At 36.9% G+C, this 21,273-nt stretch overlaps 1 protein-coding gene across 15 annotated transcripts in view; it reads right to left on the bottom strand.

Annotated features, from left to right (window-relative positions):
• The window catches only part of UNC80 (unc-80 homolog, NALCN channel complex subunit), a 231,296-nt gene that overhangs the window by 121,709 nt on the left and 88,314 nt on the right, over nt 1-21,273 (bottom strand). For all 15 annotated transcript variants that reach the window (XM_070771381.1, XM_070771414.1, XM_070771428.1 and 12 more), the window contains exon 23: nt 1,493-1,705. In XM_070771381.1, coding sequence (XP_070627482.1) covers nt 1,493-1,705 — 213 coding nt within the window. The remainder of the gene's footprint in view (nt 1-1,492; nt 1,706-21,273) is intronic.

Below are 21,273 nucleotides of genomic sequence, written 5' to 3'. Positions count from 1 at the left end.
TCAGTATCTTTATTAATATGCCTGAGTAGATTATAAACTTTCATAAAGAAGTATCACTGTTGGCAATTAGGAAAGTTAGGTTGAAAAACCTGCTCAAGGTCACTCAGCAGCCTTGAACTGGGATTCAAACATAGATTCTCAAGAATTGGTGTTAGGCTAATGGGAAAGGGAAAAGCAGATATTTCAGATGGAGAGTTCCCAAAGACCCATATTCAGAGACATGCACTGACGTGTTCAGAGACTATCAACTAAGCCACTTGGTTGAAGCACCATTTTCTGAGCAGAAATAATGTGCCTGAGGGCTTGGAAAGGTAAATCGGGACCAGATTCCACAGTTCTTGAAGCTGGACTTCATTTTGCATTCTGAAGGATGAAAGGCAGTTTTTGAGCAGGGGAGAAGCGTTATCACTCCTTCCAGGGACACCATGCTAGCTGTCTAAAAATGTAGAGACAAACCATTTATCCTGCTTTCAAAATTTAGTATCATAACTTATCATTGAACACCTCTTAGATGTAAAGGATTGAGATAAATGTCCTTTAGGTACATCAGCTCATTGACTTCATCATCTATAATCTTGGTGTGATTTGAATAAAGGTTGTGGAAAGAGCTGAGATGCCAGGCTGAGCAATTTGGGTTTTTATCCCCAGGGAAAAGGAGGGCCACTGAAGCACTATACCGTGATTTGCATTTTAGCCTAATCATTCTGACAGCAGTTTGGAGAATGAATTGGAAGGAGAGAGTCTGGAGGCTGGGAGATGACATATGAATGTTCTGCTTTTAGACGGGCTATGCCAAAGGGAGATTTTATTGGCAGTGTGTAGGATGGGTCAGAGAGGGGAGATTGTGGGAGGAAACCAAATAGGAAAATACTTTAGTCACACAGAGGAGAAGTAATGAAGATCTGACCTCAAAGGGCATCAGTGACACGGAAGAGGTGGAATCAATAAGGAAAGGAGGTTGAGAATATGTTTAAAGACTGTCATTTCAGATGATGGTAGTTCTATCAAAAAGAATAGAAAATTCAAGAGGGGTTACAGATGGGGGTGTGTTTAAATGGAGAGAAGCATTTCAGTTTGGTCAGATTTAGTTTCAGAACATTAGTAAATGCCTCCAAAGTACAGTTGGTGAAGTTGGTCAGGGATCTGAAAAGTGCTATGGATAGAGAACTGGGTACTTCTAGCTCTAACACAGGAATAAATGCAATCCTGGTGGAGATTATACAGAAAGAACTGATAAGAGATGCTGAGAATGTTTACATTTACAGGGAGGAAAGAGGCAGAGGATCAGAAAGGGAGCCAGAAGAGATAATAATGTCTAACTTTGTAGATTTATTGGGAAGATTAAATGAATTATTTCCCCCTGAAATGTTTTGTTCAGTGCTTGGTACATAACAGATACTCAGATTATCTCCCAAACAAATGAACAAACAGAAACTCAAAACGTCTTCACTTTACTCGGCCTAATTTTTATAGAAGAAAATCAAAAGCTCACGTCTCCCCACTGGTAGAAGAGCTTGGCAGCATTCCACTGCAACTTCTGGTTCCGCTTGTTGCCCACAATGGGGGACCGTCCCCTGGAAAGGCCTTTCTTAGTGATGTTCACATGATGTCCTTTCATCCACTCTGGCCAGTTGCCACGGTTGCAGCGGTGCACAAAACGGGCACATTCCAGGAACAATGCTGCTCTGGCTACCACCGGTGCTTCCTGAGTAGGGTTGTTAAGGAAAGAGTAATGTGGGATTAAGAAACAATGAATCTGACCTTAAAGCCAATGCCTATGTACTCTTAGCTTATTTTTGCCTTTGTATTTTGATTTGGTTTAGCCATATTTCCCCTGTGGCTCAGCAGTAAGGAATCCACTTGCAACGCAGGAGCCACAGGAGACAGGGATTTGATCCCTAAGTCAGGAAGATCCCCTGGAGAAGGAAATGACAGCCCACTCCAGTATTCTTGCCTGGAGAATCCCATGGACAGAGGAGCCTGGCGGGCTACAGTCCCTAGGGTCACAAAGAGTCAGACACAATTGAGCGACTTAGCAGCAGCAGCGATATTTCCCAGGGTAGTGTTAACATGGTTACAGTAGTAGTGGGAAATCTGGAAAATGAATCCATGAAGGCAAATTTGAGTATTGAATAATGAGACATTTTAAGTCGGTTTCTGCATGTACTTTTCTCCTTTTGGAGAATCTCAAGTAATTCCATGACTCTATCTTTTCATATTTCAGAGACAGTGGGGATTTGAGTGTGAAATCACTTTTAATAAGGAGATTTTAAATATGAAGCTTTTTTAAACCTAAAATTAGCATGATGAAAACATATATTCAATTTCTAGAACTAGATGTAGATTAACCAAAGATGTCAGTTTTTTAAGTACCTTCCACAAACTCAAAGGACATGCAACTGCTCTCTCACTTTGGCTAATAAGAAAAAGAAGAGCTTACTATATCAGGCTGAGTTGTGAGGATAAACAGAATAAAATGGGGCCTGAAATGAGAAAAAAACAAATAAATGAATGAATGAATAAATAAACTCGGTTGAGTTAGTCTCTTTCTCTAATTTTTCATAAACAGATCAAATTCTGCTTAAATAGGAATGGTTTCAATTGAAAATGTTTGACAAAGAGGAAATTGCTTAATTGGTAAATGAAAAACAGCATTTCTTCAGGAAAACAAAAATATGACTCCGTCTTGTCAAGATGTGCTTGAAAAATAAAAGCAAGAACTTTTTGTTAATATCCAGAAACTTATAAGAGTAAGATATCTACTCTTTAGAAGCCAAGAAAAATTTAATATGGGAAAGAATGTGAAGTTTCCCATAGGTCAACAGGTCACAAAAAATACATACATCAAACATTTACTTGTGTCAGTTAAAATATATATATATATATAACAATATTTGCTATCATCTTGAAAGTGAAAGTTGCTAAATCATGTCTGATTCTTTGCAAACCCAAGGACTATACAGTCCATGGAATTCTCCAGGCCAGAATACTGGAGTGGGTAGCCTTTCCCTTCTCCAGGGGATCTTCCTAACCCAGGGATCAAACCTAGGTCTCCCACATTGAAAGCAGATTCTTTACTAGCTAAGCCACAAGGGAAGCCCAAGCATACTGGAGTGGGTAGCCTATCCCTTCTCCAGGGATCTTCTTGACCCAGGAGTTGAACTGGGGTCTCCTACATTGCAGGTGGATTCTTTACCAGATGAGCTATCAGGGGGAAGCCCTTGCTATCATCTTAGAGTTACCTAATGAATCCCATGTCCCATGTCCCACATATTTTCAAATGGAAACAGTTTTCATGATTCAAGTAATAGCATTCTTAACAATGCCTCAATCTATAATGTCAAAATAGGTGCTAATGTATAGAGAATATCAATTATGTTCCAACTAGTTTTTATAAATTGTAATTCTTAATTATCATAACAACCCTATGAAATAATATCCTCATTTTAATGTTTTTTAATACGAGGTATAACTTTTCCACTCTTATGTTTCTGGGAAGAAGCAGACATGAGATTCATTTTCAGGTCTCTCATGCTCAGATCTGTACCTCTTTGCTATCTTCAAGATCTTAATTCATGCTCATATACACACCTGGGGAACAGACGATTTCTAGAATGCATGTAGAAAGTTACTGTTTAAAAATGGAACATTAATGTCATGTAAAACACAAGTAAGCACATAATTTTCCCATTTAAAATATATTTTATGGTCCATCCATCTGAATCATCAATGAATAAAGGCAACTGACCTTTGCTGTTTTGTTCATTTCTCTCCCTATCCTCACCTCAAGTGCTCTGTGATCCACTTATGTCAAACTGGTTAGTCTCCCAGATATGACATCTCATACCTTTCCATGTTTTGTTTCCATCACTTGCAGAGCCTTTAAGCCCCTTTTCTATCTAGCAGATTCTCACTTGTAAGCTTCAGTTTAGTTATCTCCTCTAAGAAGATTTCCTTAATCCTTCCTCTTCAGGCAGAGGCAGTTACTTCATACTGTCTGGTAACACACTATCTCAAATACCCTGGATGTTTCAAGCAAGTTAGCCCTTTAAGCATTTTTCCATTGTTTACAACTTAAATGAAACTATCAAGAATCCTAGTAAGAAATTTAATTATGTTGGGACTTAATTTTACAAAAAATATGACATATTGCCATTGAAGATAAAGTTAATCTATGTGCAGTTAATCTAAGGCAGAATAGAAGATAAACACAATGATGAACATCTATCATTAATAAAAGATGGACACTGATGATGAGAAACTATCCTCAACTTTACTGGTGCCAAGACTTGATAGCAGGTCAGAAGGATAGAAAGACTTTAGAATGCAAAGGCTTAGATGAATTTCTGCATTAAACTTATCATTACCATAGTGCCATAACATCCCAACTAAAGATCTATACTCTTTCCTTGTATTAAATATTCAGTTTACTAAAGATTTCAGATATGCTAATCTGCATTTGGAAAAGCCTGGAATATCTATCTCTAAAAAGGAGCTTCAGTCTGGAAGGCAAGGCAAGTGATGCAAATCTATTCTTATCATGTCACATTTTGACACATTTCCAATATAAAGCAATGAGATTCATTGCTTAATGACAGGAAGGCAGAAACAACACTGCTGGAATAGCATTAGGTGATGAACTTTAGCTCTTTCATGATTAATGAGCATAAAAACTTAACCTAATTCAAATGTATGGGGCAGAGATTTTTTTTTTCACATATTTCGTTTAACTATTAAATTGCACTGAGAAGACTAACAGAAGATGAATAAAAAACCCAGACTGTGCTATGTAAGGCTTCCCATGTAGGTTGGCTTGGCTTCTTTAGCAAATATGTTTTATTTGCTTAGGAAACTTAAGGCATTTTGAATAAAAAACAATTTTAATTCTCTGCTCTCAAAAGCTTCTTATGATAAAACCCAGACATTATCAGTTATTGGCCCTAAGAAATCCTACTTTAAGTTGGAAAACAGAACTGAGACCATTATCAAAATAATTCCCATTAATTGACTATATAGCACAACATTAAAGGGAAGGTTAGTTATTATTGATAATTTGATTCATGTAAATTGCCAAACTCAGTAACTTTTGGAAATGTCACTGTCTGCATTAAGGGATGATGACACAGAGTAACTCAAATATTGCCTTCTTATTATAAACCTCGCGAATCTTGTAGGTGAAAGCAGACTTGGGGATCCTCTAGTCAAGAGGACACTGAGTACTAACAATTTCTGTGGTACTGTAGTGTGTGTGTTACTGTACGGACAATGGAGGGTGCTGGTGTAGTATAAAGCTAAGGACTCAACTGTGCGTCCTCATAGAAGATCCTTGGCAATAAGAACTGACTTCACACTGTGTGTGAAAGAGTAGTCAAGGCATTATGTTGTGGGTGTGGCTATAGGAATTATTTTCCTTATAAGTTCCTTTCAAAGTGTAAGTTAGAAAGTATTGATTTGAGGAGCAGGGTTATGGAATACCTTAGACAAAGGATTCTGCCTGGACATAAAGGAAAGTTGGTTTTTCCTCTTTTGATGGACTTGCCTCTTAATGGCTCAGAGCAATCTCATGAAGCAGCAAAACAATGGAGACACGACAGAATGGGCAAGGATGGATTCACATCACGGAGAAAAACAGCACAAATGGAGAAAAATGAATCAGAAGAAGGCTGCATGGATGAAGAGAACCATGGAGTTTCAGAGACACAGTCAAAACTGAACATCAAAACAAACTTTGGTACCGTTGGTATACCACAGAGAATTTTGCTGGTGGTCCTAAAAGAAAACTAGGCAGATTTAAATTCTTTCTGATTAACATGTCTGCCAGATCACCTTTCTATTCTGTGTTCCATAATGCCACAGAGCAGCTTCAGTTCCATTATGTCATAACTTTGCAGTTGCCAGAAAAGCAAGAAGCAATTTGAACTGGTGAGATAAAATGTTAGGTTGAACTTTATGGAATCTCTAAGTTTGCTGGTCAAATATAGTACCATATCATCAATTTCATATGGTTTGGTTTTATATACGGTGTTGTCTGCAATGGTTACAGAGCTGTCTATTTAAAATTACAAAACATCATGCATTATGCAGTAAGTTATTTCTCTAACATTCTTCAGCTAGAAAACTTCAAGTATCAGGCTATTTTCCCTTGACTTCTTTTGGCACTTTTTCCTGCATTTGATAAGATTGTTATGTATATTGAATGTTTCCTTTATGAAGGTAAAGCAGAGAACTAGAATACTAATTCAAACAGCTGTGCTTTATTTTGCCTGGGGACATAGAAAATATTGTTACCAAGATATGATGGTTAATTGAAGGTTATAATTGCGATACATTCCTTCCCCTGAAGGACTATATGTAAACTTGTTATGTAAGAAGAAACCCTGATTGATCCTGTAAACTCATAACAACACCAGAGCAGGAACTGTTTTAAAGACAATGTTTTATGTTGGTTCCTGGGGAATTACATAATATTTTTATTGCCTTACAATAAAATGTAAAGCTCTTGCTGGTGTAAGATACTTATTTATTTAAGACCACTGGGAATAAGCAGGTATTGTGGGTCTTAGTGTATGCTGGAACCTTGTTTGCTAGAGGGCACGTGCTTGTGAGCCAGTATTTATTACTTAGCTTGTATTGAATTCTCTGCCCGAGATCATTAAGCAACTGACAGGCTGTCTCTGTCCCTGCGCATTCCTGCAGTAGCTGCGGGCAACTGAAATGATTCAGTGTCAGGCTAGATGCAGGCATTTCAGTTGAGTACGTAGTTTGGCTGGGTTGGCATTTTAACACTCAGATCATGCTAATATCTTGCATAATTGTTTTAAAAACCAAATAAGGACTCCTATTTCTGACAATATGATGGATTAAGTGTGAAGACAAACATCTTTTGGTTTAGACATTTAAAAGTGCTGGATAAAATATCCAAATTTTTTTCACTTTATTTTTGCTTTTGCTTCTGATATGAGATGATAGACCATTGAAAAGTGGAAATTACAAGAAAATTCAATTCTGGAGTGAAGGCAGGGAGAAAGGTGTGAACTAGTGAAGGAATATTTGCCCCGAGGGTTTCTATTGACTATGGCAAGACCGGGGTGTGGGTTTTCAATGGACCACAAATTAAATGTCAGTATTCATGTGGAGTGGAGGGTCAGGCCACATACTCCTTTATAAAGCCAATATCCCAGGTGGGAGTATTTTTTTTATTAAACTTCAGTTGAGAGAGCTACTGCCAGTAGATCATCACCAAAGAAATGTCTGAAAGGTTTCTTTTAGAAGAAGGACATAGATCCTAGGAAGGAATGTCTGAGATGCAAGGAGAAATGGTGAGCAAAGACTATACTCAGCTCTTGGGCAAATTTAAAAATTATTTTCCTAACAACTAATAAAAATAAAGTTTACTTTGTCAATGTTAAAACAAAAACAGAGAACTAAATCTTGGACAACTGGCATTAAAACCCTCTACAGTCTTTTATTATTTGCATGAAGAGTAAAGATATTCATTAATTTTAGACTGCATTGAGTTAAATACGCATGCAATTTTAAAAATATAAATAGAATATAACAAATTTCAAACTGATAAGGGAAAATGAATAAAACAAAGCTAAACCAAAGCAAAGAAAAATCCAACATAATTCAAAAGAAGGCATGAAATTGAAACAAAAACACACATACAATGAAATAGTAAAAAAAAATGTGGTAAGTAGTCCGAAGAAGACAGAACTGAATCTATATAAGTAAATATAATCTGTGCAAATGTACTAACCTTTCTAGGGAAAAAGATCATTAAAATGGTTTAAAATTCAAATACTTGTTTTCTATAAGAGATAAAACTAAAACACAAAGATATAGAAATGTTGAAAGGATTTACAAAAAGATATACAAGTCCAATGCTAAACTAGTAAACTTGTTTCAACTGTATTAATATTAAAGAAAAATATATCCTTATATACTAAAAATAAATTGGGTCACTAGGTAGTGAAAAGGCCCTGATGCTGGGAAAGACTGAAGGAAGGAGGAGAAGGGGACGACAGAGGACAGATGGTTGGATGGCATTACTGACTTAATAAGAGTGTGAGCAAGCTCCAGGAGATGGTGAAGGACAGGGTAGCCTGGTGTACTGCAGTCCACGGGGTCACAACGAGTTGGACATGACTGAGTGACTGAACAAGAACAAGGTAGTGATAATATTTTTATAGGACCTGATACATATTATATTTCTAAACTACCCGCCTCCTCTAAATCAATAAAACAAAAATTGCTGGAACTTCAAGGTAAATGGATAACTTTGCCATCAAATCCCTTACCAAAATACAGTGGAAGTGACAAATAGATTCAAGGGATTAGATCTGATAGAGTGCCTGAAGAACTATGGATGGAGGTTCGTGACATTGTACAGGAGGCAGTGATCAAGACCATCCCCAAGAAAAAGAAATGCAAAATGGTTGTCTGAGGAAGCCTTACAAATAACTGAGAAAAGAAGAGAAGTGAAAGGCCAAGGAGAAAAGAAAGATATACCCATTTGGAATGCTATTCCAAAGAATAGTAAGGAGAGATAAGAAAGCCTTCCTCAGTGATCAATGCAAAGAAATAGAGGAAAAAAATAGAATGTGAAAGACTAGAGATCTCTTCAAGAAAATTGGTATCTCTTCAAGAGATACCAAGGGAACATTTCATGCAAAGATGGGCACAATAAAGGACAGAAATTGTATGGACCTAACAGACGCAGAAGATATCAAGAAGAGGTGGCAAGAATACACAGATGAACTATACAAAAAAGATCTTCATGACCCAGATAACCATGATGGTGTGATCACTCACCTAGAAGCAGGAGGCAGACATCCTGGAATGTGAAGTCAAGCAGGCCTTAGGAAGCATCACTACAAACAAAGCTAGTGGAGGTGATGAATTCCAGCTGAACTATTTCAAACCCTAAAAGATGATGCTGTGAAAGTGCTGCATTCAATATGCCAGCAAATTTGGAAAACTCAGCAGTAACCACAGGACTGGAAAAGATCAGTTTTCATTCCAATCCCAAAGAAAGGCAATGCCAAAGAAGGCTCAAACTACTACACAATTGCACTCATCTCACACGCTAGTAAAGTAATGCTCCAAATTCTCCAAGCCAGGCTTCAACAGTACATGAACCATGAACTTCCAGATATTCAAGTTGGATTTAGAAAAGCCAGAGGAACCAGAGATCAAATTGTTAACATCCACTGTATCATCGAAAAAGCAAGAGAATACCAGAAAAACATCTGCTGCTGCTGCTGCTGCTAAGTCGTTTCAGTCGTGTCCGACTCTGTGCGACCACATAGACGGCAGCCCACCAGGCTCCCCTGTCCCTGGGATTCTCCAGGCAAGAACACTGGAGTGGGTTGCCATTTCCTTCTCCAATGCATGAAAGTGAAGTTGCTCAGTCGTGTCCAACTCCTAGCAACCCCATGGACTTCAGCCCACCAGGCCCCTCCATACATGGGATTTTCCAGGCAAGAGTACTGGAGTGGGTTGCCATTGCCTTCTCCGAGAAAAACATCTACTTCTGCTTTATTGACTATGCCAAAGCCATTGACTGTGTGGCTCATAACAAACTGTGGAAAATTCTTAAAGAGATGGGAATAACAGACCACCTGACCTGCCTCCTGAAAAACCTGTATGTAGGACAAGAAGCAACAGTTAGGAGCAGACATGGAACAACAGACTGATTCCAAATAGGAAAAGGAGTACGTCAAGTCTGTATATCCTCACCCTGCTTATTTAACTTACATGCAGAGTACATCATGAGAAATGCTGGACTGGAAGAAACACAAGCTGGAATCAAGACTGCCGGGAGAAATATCAATAACCTCAGATATGCAGATGATACCACCTTTATGGCAGAAAGTGAAGAAGAACTAAAGAGCCTCTTGAGAAAGTAAAAAAGGAGAGTGAAAAAGTTGTCTTAAAACTCAACATTCAGAAAACTAAGATTATGGCATCCTGTCCCATCAGCTCATAGCAAAAAGATGGGCAAACAATGGAAACAGTGAGAGACTTTATTTTGGGGGGCTTCAAAATCACTGCAGATGGTGAATGCAGCCATGAAATTAAAAGACTCTTGTTTCTTAGAAGAAAAGCTATGACAAACCTCAGTTCAGTTCAGTTCAGTTGCTCAGTCATGTCTGACTCTTTGCAACCCCATGGACTGCAGCATGCCAGGCCTCCCTGTCCATCACCAGCTCCCAGAGTTTACTCAAAGTCATGTCCATTGAGTCAGTGATACCATCCAACCATCTCATCCGATCTCATCCCCTTCTCCTCCTGCCTTCAATCTTTCCCAGCATCAGGGTCTCTTCAAATAAGTCAGTTCTTCATATCAGGTGGCCAAAGGATTGGAGTTTCAGCTTTAGCATCAGTCCTTCCAATGAATATTCAGGACTGATTTCCTTTAGGATCTCCTTGGATCTCCTTGCAGTCCAAGGGACTCTCAAGAGTCTTCTCCAACACCACAGTTCAAAGGCATCAGTTCTCCGGTGCTCAGCTTTCTTTAATAGTCCAACTCTCACATCCATACATGACTACTGGAAAAACCATAGCTTTGACTAGATAGACCTTTGTTGGCAAAGTAATGTCTCTGCTTTTTAATATGCTGTCTAGGTTGGTCATAGCTTTTCCTCCAAGAAGCAAGTATCTTTTAATTTTATGGCTTCAGTCACCATCTACAGTGATTTTTGGAGCCCCCCAAAATAAAGTCTGGCACTGTTTCCACTGTTTCCCCATCTACTTGCCATGAAGTGATAGGACCAGATGCCATGATCTTAGTTTTCTGAATGTTTACCAACCTAGACAGAATAGTAAGACAGGGACTCTTGAGAGTTCCTTAGACTGCAAGGGGATCCAATCAGTCCATCCTAAAGGAAATCAGCCCTGAATATTCATTGAAAGGAGCGATGCTGAAGCTGAAACTCCAGTCCTTTGGCCACCTGATGCAAAAAACTGACTCATTTGAAAAGACCCTGAAGCTGGGAAAGATTGAAGCTGGGAGGAGAAGGGGACGACACAGTATGAGATGGTTGGATGGTATCACTGACTCTATGGACATGAGTTTGAGTAAGCTCCAGGAGTTGGTGATGGACAGGGAAGTCTGGAGTGCTGCAGTCCATGGGGTCTCAAAGAGTCGGACATGATGAGTGACTAAACTGACTTGGCATCTCAGATTAAGTTGTGAGGAGAAAAAAATAAGGATGTAGAAGAGTTGAATATGAAATACCATACCCTGATAGACCTAGAGGGAATATGTTAAGTGAAATAAGTTAAACAGAAAAAGAAAAATACTGTATGATTTCACTGATATTTGGAATCTAAAAAACAAACAAACAAAATGTACAAACAAAACAGAAACAGACATAGAAAACTGGTGCTTGCCAGAAGTACGGAGTTGAGTGAGGAATGGGGCTTAGGTGAAACAGGTGAAGAGGATTAAAAGTTTCAAGTTTTCAATTATAAAATAAATAAGTCATTGGGATATAATGTACAGTATAGGGAATATAGTCAATAATATATAATAACAAGAAACACCTGGAGTAACAGGAAAATTTGGACTTGGAATACAGAATGAAGCAGGGCAAAGACTAATAGAGTTTTGCCAAGAAAATGCACTGGTAATAACAAACACCCTCTGCCAACAACACAAGAGAAGACTCTACACATGGACATCACCAGATGGTCAACACAGAAATCAGACTGATTATATTCTTTGCAGCCAAAGATGGAGAAGCTCTATACAGTCAGCAAAAACAAGACCAGGAGCTGACTGTGGCTCAGATCATGAGCTCCTTATTGCCAAATTCAGACTTAAATCGAAGAAAGTAGGGGAAACCACTAGATCATTCAGGTATGACCTAAATCAAATCCCTTATGATTATACAGTGGAAGTGAGAAATAGATTTAAGGGCCTAGATCTGATAGATAGAGTGCCTGATGAACTATGGACGGAGGTTCGTGACATTGTACAGGAGACAGGGATCAAGACCATCCCCATGGAAAAGAAATGCAAAAAAGCAAAATGGCTGTCTGGGGAGGCCTTACAAATAGCTGTGAAAAGAAGAGAAGTGAAAAGCAAAGGAGAAAAGGAAAGATATAAACATTTGAATGCAGAGTTCCAAAGAATAGCAAGAAGAGATAAAAAAGCCTTCCTCATTGATCAATGCAAAGAAATAGAGGAAAACAACAGAATGGGAAAGACTAGAGATCTCTTCAAGAAAATTAGAGATACCAAGGGAACATTTCATGCAAAGATGGGCTCGATAAAGGACAGAAATGGTATGGACCTAACAGAAGCAGAAGATATTAAGAAGAGATGGCAAGAATACACAGAAAAACTGTACAAAAAAGATCTTCACGACCCAGATAATCACGATGGTGTGATCACTGACCTAGAGCCAGACATCCTGGAATGTGAAGTCAAGTGGGCCTTAGAAAGCATCACTATGAACAAAGCTAGTGGAGGTGATGGAATTCCAGTTGAGCTATTTCAAATGCTGAAAGATGATGCTGTGAAAGTGCTGCACTCATTATGCCAACAAATTTGGAAAACTCAGCAGTGACCACAGGACTGGATTGGATTTCATTCCAATCCCAAAGAAAGGCAATGCCAAAGAATGCTCAAACTACTGCACAATTGCACTCATCTCACACGCTAGTAAAGTAATGCTCCAAATTCTCCAAGCCAGGCTTCAGCAGTACATGAACCGTGAACTTCCAGATGTTCAGGCTGGTTTTAGAAAAGGCAGAGGAACCAGAGATCAAATTGCCAACATCTGCTGGATCATGGAAAAAGCAAGAGAGTTCCAGAAAAACATCTATTTCTGCTTTACTGACTATGCCAAAGCCTTTGACTATGTGGATCACAATAAACTGTGGAAAATTCTGAAAGAGATAGGAATAACAGACCACCTGACCTGCGTCTTGAGAAATTTGTATGCAGGTCAGGAAGCAACAGTTAGAACTGGACATGGAACAACAGACTGGTTCCAAATAGGAAAAGGAGTACGTCAAGGCTGTATATTGTCACCCTGTTTATTTAACTTATATGCAGAGTAGATCATGAGAAACGCTGGACTGGAAGAAACACAAGCTGGAATCAAGATTGCCGGGAGAAATATCAATAACCTCAGATATGCAGATGACACCACCCTTATGGCAGAAAGTGAAGAGGAACTAAAAAGCCTCTTGATGAAAGTGAAAGTGGAGAGTGAAAAAGTTGGCTTAAAGCTCAACATTCAGAAAACGAAGATCATGGCATCCGGTCCCATCACTTCATGGCAAATAGAGGTGGAAACAGTGGAAACAGTCAGACTTTATTTTTTAGGGCTCCAAGATCACTGCAGATGGTGACTGCAGCCATGAAATTAAAAGATGCTTGCTCTTTGGAAGGAAAGTTATGACCAACCTAGATAGCATATTGAAAAGCAGAGACATTACTTTGCCAACAAAGGTTCGTCTAGTCAAGGCTATGGTTTTTCCAGTGGTCATGTATGGATGCGAGAGTTGAACTGTGAAGAAGGCTGAGCACCGAAGAATTGATGCTTTTGAACTGTGGTGCTGGAGAAGACTCTTGAGAGTCCCTTGGACTGCAAGGAGATCCAACCAGTCCATTCTGAAGGAGATCGGCCCTGGGATTTCTTTGGAAGGAATGATGCTAAAGCTGAAATTCCAGTACTTTGGCCACCTCATGCGAAGAGTTGACTCATTGGAAAAGACTCTGATGCTGGGAGGGAGTGGGGGCAGGAGGAGAAGGGCATAACAGAGGATGAGATGGCTGGATGGCATCACTGACTCGATGGACGTGAGTCTGGGTGAAATCCAGGAGTTGGTGATGGACAGGGAGGCCTGGCGTGCTGCGATTCATGGGGTCTGGAAGAGTCGGACACAACTGAGCGACTGAACTGAACTGAACTGAACATTGTATGGTGACAGTTGGTTACTAGCTTTATGGTGATCAATTCATAATGCATATAAATGCCAAATCACTACATTGTACACCTGAAATTAATATAATATTGTCACCTATACTTCAATTAAGAAAAAGGAAAGAAAAGTCACTGTTATACCCAACAATTAGAGAATGCACATTCTTTTCAACTACACATGGAACATTTATGAAAATTATATAATGCTCTAGTTTATAAAGCAACTTTAATTCCAAAGAATCAGTATCTGCAAATGAAGTTATAAATCAATAACAAATGGATACCTAGCAAAACTCTGAAATTTATAAATTGAAATGCACACACATCTATTAAATGACTCATGGAAAAGGAAATAATTAAATTTTAAAATGCTTAAATATAAATTATAACAAACATACTGCTTATCAAAATTTATGTCATGTGATTAAAGTAGTAATGCTAAAATTCTAATGCTCAGTTTTGAACAGACGAAAATAAAAGTATGAGCCAAGCCATCAGCTAATAAGCTAAATAATAATACAATGAATTCAAAGCAATAAGAAGAATAAAAAATAAGGGCAGGGTATACTCAATATTTTGTAATAACCTATGAGGGAAAATAATCTTTAAAAATTATATATATATATAAAACTGAATCACTTTGTTGTACACCCAAAACAACCTAACACAACCTTTAAATCAACTCTACCTCAATAAAAAAATAATAAGGCATTAATGAGTTAGAGAATAAGACATAATAGAGAGAATCAACAAGATTGTTAAAAAAGACTAACAAAATTGACAAATCCCTGGCAAGCCTAAGGAGACAATTTTAGGAATAAAAACAGATAAAATAATAATAGATGCTGCAAATATTAATAAGAAAATTATCAATTTTAATCCAACAAATATGAAAATTGAGGTAAACCTGACAAATTACTGAAAAATGTAAAATTACTTAAACTGGCTCAGAGAGAAATAAAACTTTTGAATAATCAATTCAACTCTGAATCTCAATTTGAATTTTAATTACATCCAAATTTATCTGTGGGCTCAATGTAATTCCAAGAATATATCAAAGAATTTTCATAGAAATTGAAAAGCTAATTATTAAATTTACATGGAAGAGCAAAGAATAATTAGGTGATGTTCAAAGTTTGAGCTATTAAGACAGAGTAGATTAACTCAAAGCCACAGGGAATGGAACAGAAAAACACTCGGAACCACATCCTTGCATGTATAGAAACTGGACACATGATTAGGATGGTGTTGCATATCAGATAATGAAGAATGAATTAGTCAAAATAACATCCTAGGATTTTTTTTTTACATGTGAAATAAAAAGAAAAAAAGGAAAGAATCCCACTTTATACACACAGTAAATTCTAGTTAAAGACCTAAATGTGAAATGTAAACTTTAAAATTTTAGAGGAAAATGTAACATGTATTTTTTATTACTGTGTGATTTCTTTAAAAAGACTAAAAAAAACCATTAAAGAAAATTTTGATAAATTATATTAAAAATGTATATATTAAAATACAGCATGAGGAAACAGAACAAAATGACATATTCTCTAGGGATACAAACTTATGCAGCAAAATAAGCCAAGCACAGGGAAAATTAAAGTTTGAGACAGCAGGGTCTTCTGAGAAGTAGGGATGAGTGATTAGGAAAGGAATATAAGGGACTTAAAAAAATTTTGAAATGTACTACTTTTTAACATATATGATGAACATATGACATTAAAATTTTTTTGTTTAAATGCTACATATTTATGACATATCTTTTTTTATGTGCCTGACTGCTACATTTCATAGTCAGATTTTTTTTTTAATTCAATATAGGAGTACCACTAGAATAAAGTGTATAATTGGACCATTTAGCTTTGGTTATTACTGGATTACTTCAACTTTCCTTATGATTCAAAAGAAAACACAATATTACTTTGCTTTTATAGTTCCCTGTCTGCATATATTCCTAATTCCTTGAAAAAAGGTAATTTCCATCGATCACCAAGTAGTCTTATGATGGTGAACTCCAATGTGGATTAAATTTGTAGCAGTGAACCTAAAAGTATGACTATATGGTAACCTAATGTTTCATTTTCCCCAGGAGAGTTCTAGTTTATGTCTAATTGGTATGATTATTGATTACACCCCATTTCACTCTCAAAAGTGTCCCAGTTAGAATACAAATTATATAATCTTTCCTCCTAAAGTTATCTATTTATGAAACTATTATAATTTAACATGAATTAGATTTTATTTTTCCACAGACTAGGGAGAAAACTATGATCCCATGGGAATCTTATAGTCATGGAATTGTTACTAAAGCAAATTGACATTATTGTGTGTTATTCATGCTAGTAAATTAACCAGTAGATGAGACATCACTATGTCTGTACATGCTATGTATTTGTCTGGATAAAAAATGAAAGATGATTTCACCTGAAATATATAGAAAACAGACAAAAACGCCTTTTGTTCAAACTACATAATTTTTCTATTTTTTGTACTTGTAGATTATATCAACCTAAAGATGAAATATATCCTTTCTAAATCACGTCTTTTAAAAAATGTCTTAGAGTTGCATTTATTAAATTTATACTGGAGAGAAACAGTGTGAGGAGGAGCTGTGCTGAAACAAAAACTGAACCAATTATCCCTTCATAGTCATAGTAATAATGACAAGAGGATTGTTTAAAACAAAAACCTTCAGATGGGCAAGACTTTGAACACTGACATTTCTAGCATTTCTTTCATTTAATAATGTGTTTTAATTCTGAAGAAAATTGTAAATTATAAAAAAATCACATTGAAATTCTATGATGCAGGTAAAGAGACAATGACAATTTTCTGAAATAAAAGCTACATCATAAGGTAAACATTGCATTTAAGTTGTAGTTAAAAAATGAATGCAACATCCAACAAAAGCAAACAACGAAAAGGAGATGGGAGAGTGCTGGACTGTAAAATGATGATGAACTGAATATATTCATTTTCCCTTCCTCTCCCAAATCATATAGGATGAAATGGTAGAATCTATACCTATATCTGTATCTATCTATCTACTTATCTCTACCTATCTGTATGTACATATGCATCTGCATATATATCTGACATCTGTATCTATCATCAATCTATCCATCTATGTCATTTATATCTATATCCCAGTTCAGTTCAGTTCAGTCACTCAGCCATGTCCAACTCTTTGAGACCCCATGGACTGTAGCACGTCAGGCTTCCCTGTCCATCACCAACTCCTGGAGTTTACTCAAACTCATATCCATTTGAGTCAGTGATACCATCCAACCATCTTATCCTCTGTTGCCCCCTTCTCCTCCCACCTTCAATCTTTCCCAGCATCAGGGTCTTTTCAAATGAGTCAGTTTTTCATATCAGGTGGCCAAAGTATTGGAGTTTCAGCTTCAGCATCACTCCTTTCAGTGAATATTCAGGACTGATTTCCTTTAAGATGGACTGGTTGGATCCCCTTGCAGTCCAAGGGAGTCTCAAGAGTCTTCTCCAACACCACAGTTCAAAAGCATCAAGTCTTTGGTGCTCAGCTTTCTTTATAGTCCAACTGTCACATCCATACATGAGCACTGGAAAAACCATAGCTTTGACTAGACAGATATCTACATCTACATATTTCTATATCTATATATTCATACACTAAAACCACAAATGCATTGGAAAACATGTAAAACATATTTAAAAGTGAAGCATTTCTGAAAGTCGGGAAGCAGATGAAGTCAGGTATTAAGTGAAAGCAAACACAGAGGATACAAAATGTAATAACACATCTAATAAAAGACATTTGTGAACATTAATCTCAAGGGGCTCTTAACCCCAGATCAACAGGTATGAACAACTGCCACTGCCGCACTTGCATAAATGATGGTAAAAAGAGAATGCCACTTGCTTCAAACATATTGGACATGCAGCCACACTTTCCTTCCTCTCAGTCCTCTTGCCAGCATTCACCAGTGATTTTTGTTCCTTCACTTTTCTGTATCTGAGAAATTGAAGTTAAGGGTGCCCTCATTTGGAGACCATTTCCTGGCTTAATCCTTTCCTCTTATATCAACAAATAAAATAATGAATATGAAGGTGCTTTATAAACTGTGACAAATAATGAAAATGTTACTTTCTACCCTCATCTCTGCCACCACTACCACTACCACCATGACTACTATCATCATGACCATCATGATGACTACCATCATCGCCACCACCACCACAATGGCTACCATCACCACCACCATCACCTAGCCCCTCTTTTTACCATCACCACCATCATCACCTGTCCCCTCTTTTTACCATCATCACCATCATTATCTATCTCATCTGTTGTTTTTTTTTTTTTTCAACCAACCAGGTCTGCCTGTAATTTCTCTGTTTCCTTTTAATCTTGACTGATACTGACCTCTGGATACTCCTTGACCTTGACCTAGAATCAAAGACTCTCAGATAATAAAGAAACTCACACTAACCACCTACTTCTTAAGTCCCCCTGTAAACCTCCCCCATTGAGTCCAGTGTAATGAAAAAGAGCTCATTACTTCTCAATGTATCTACTTCATCACTGGATATCTATAATGATCAAAAAATGCTTCTTTACTTTGAAGCTTGAAGATATTGCTTATAAATATCAAATCTCCTTTATTTCTTACCATGAGATTAATAAGATTGAGAAGATCAAGCAGACCAGAATTGGTCCAACAGGAAAGGAAGAAAGGAGAATCTAGTGATTTGGTAACTAACTGGCCACAATCTTATTTGGAAGATGTAAAATAATTTTAAAAGTTCTATGGAATTCTGCCACTAATTAAATATCCTTGGAAACTCTAAGCATTATAGCAGTTAGAGATTATATAGGTATGGAAACATCTGATGAGAAGGAATAAAATTCCAGCATCAAAACAAAGTATTGATGACTATCAAAGTATTCATCAATATTCTTATTAACATAATCTCCATCCAGAAGCCAGTGTTACTTTGCTTGACTGGGGTTATTTATTAAATCTTCAAGTATATCAATCTGTTTGTGTCAAGCCTCCTGTTTTTTCCATGCCCACATATCTTATAACTCTTAAAAGCCTTCTATGTAGGAAGTATTTATTCCTTCTGTTTTATACCATCAGTAAATGCTAATAAAATTTGATGGTTCCTTTGTCTAAAAATTTTCCAAAGTATCTGTGACTTCAGAATTGAGACAAAGATGGACACAATAGTACATTTGGAATTCTACAGCACAGATTACCCACAAAGTTCTAATGCAACATTGCTACTGTGTATTTAATAAATTGTTCCAATAGCTTCTGTCATCATCAGTTTCTAAAACCACATTTAAACTATCAGGTTTAAAATATAGAATTTCTTATTTTTCATATTTTAAAGTTCCTGTAGTGATCTCACATAATTTTTTAATGAGAGAGTCAGCATGGTGTTGTATAAAATAGAGGGTCTGCTCTAATCCAGCTCTATCATTTGTTGACTTCGAGCCCTTGGCCAGTTGGTCTTTCTGAGCTTCTTTTTTTTTTTTTTTTTTTTGGTAATACAGTAGGCACACAGTAAGTGTTAACCATTAGTCTGTCAACCTAAGAATGCTGTACACTCTAAGTCTAGAAGAGAGGTCACCATACAAATATTATCCTCATAAGGAAAGTTGCAAAACAGGTAATGCTTTCCAGTTGAGTTCTGTTGTGTTATCCTTTACTGCACTATGCCTGGCACATGGGAAACCTTCAAGAGATATTGGCTGAGTTAATTAATCAATTATTATATGATGAGTATCTTATAAGCCACACTGAATTCCAGGCTTTCAAATTTCACCATACTTTCCATTTGATATTTGATTTATCAAATATATGTTTCTCTTCCTCTATGACTAGATCCAGTCGAAAATTACTAACAACTCAGGAGAGGCTGAGAACTCTGCTCACGCTTACTGCATTCTCACTGTCACCCTGTTATTCCAATACTCTCTTCTGTTCCCTAATCAAATCCTGCTGCTTCCACTGCTACCAACACCATGATATTTTATACTCTGTTAGCACTTTCTAATCATCACAAATCTGACAGTTATAATACAGGAATTTATGGATATTTTAATGAGTATTTCTGAAGTGCAAATAAAATGTGGCACACTTTACTGGCTTTAGTATTTTTTGTGAAGTAACCACATACTTACTTATTTTCTAAATGTTCAATTGTCCTTTCTTTATCAATTTGTTACATTAATTTATTTTAATGTGCTCCTTTCAGAATAGATCAAGATGTAATTAAGAAGAACCATGCATGACTCAAAAGAGTGACAGGCTAGTTACCACTCTTCCACTTAGACAACAAGAATCTGGCTCTCTGCCTTGTTAGCTCTCTTGCTTTAGACAGGCATCTCATTCTTTGATTGCCACCTGCCTCAGCTCTCCCGGAGACCTGTGACTCTCTACATTTTACAGTCACCATAGCATATATCAATACACATTAACTACTTTGGAATTAAGAAAAATATTTGCAAAGGCCAATATCCAAGAGTGAGAAACTGACTGAAAAATTTTATATAAATAACCTTTGGGTGATTACAGTGGTATTTGCATTTCAGGCTTACGTGAAGCTACATACCTTGCTGGTCACTAAATATCATGACAGTAAAAACTATTAATGTCACAGAAAAATGTCATGAATTATAAGCTTTAGATGATTTTCCAAGGCAAAAATATGAGTGGCCAGCATTTATATGATCATGAGTTATAAAATGGGCTAAAGGGTTTCTGTTGTAAAAATGTCTAATTCTTTTTTGAAATGTTAATATAAAAGACTTTTATTTCTTGATATTTACTTGGCATTTTGTACCCAGTATTTATACATCATACGAAGAATTTATTAAACCAGAAGGTAAATAAAGGAAACAGAGACAGTTCTAAACTCATGTCTGGGCTTCGTTTACCTGACAAAAATACTTTCTAAACAAGATCCACATTATGCTCTTGAATCTCTTACATGTGACTAATGCCACACAATGTTCAAGGTGCTTCTGTACTATTAATTTCAATTGATCCTTGCTTCATATTCTCCCTTGACGAACAGGTAATTAAACCAAGACAGAGTTTAAAGGACAAATATGTGACAGACATGACTAATAACAATTAACAATAATAATGGCCTACTTTATTGAGAACTTGCCATATTTCAGGCATTGCGCTGAAGACTTTATATCCAGTATCTCATTTAATCCTCACACTAGCCCTAGGAGGTAGACATAATATTATTATTACTCTTATTACATTTAATCTCATTTTACAGTGTTTGGCTAACAGATGTTAGGGAGATTTTAAGCCAGGAAGTC

The sequence above is a fragment of the Bos indicus genome, chromosome 2 (genome assembly GCF_029378745.1).
Source record: "Bos indicus isolate NIAB-ARS_2022 breed Sahiwal x Tharparkar chromosome 2, NIAB-ARS_B.indTharparkar_mat_pri_1.0, whole genome shotgun sequence".
NCBI lineage: Eukaryota > Metazoa > Chordata > Mammalia > Artiodactyla > Bovidae > Bos > Bos indicus.
This window is presented reverse-complemented; position numbering and strand designations above follow the sequence as displayed.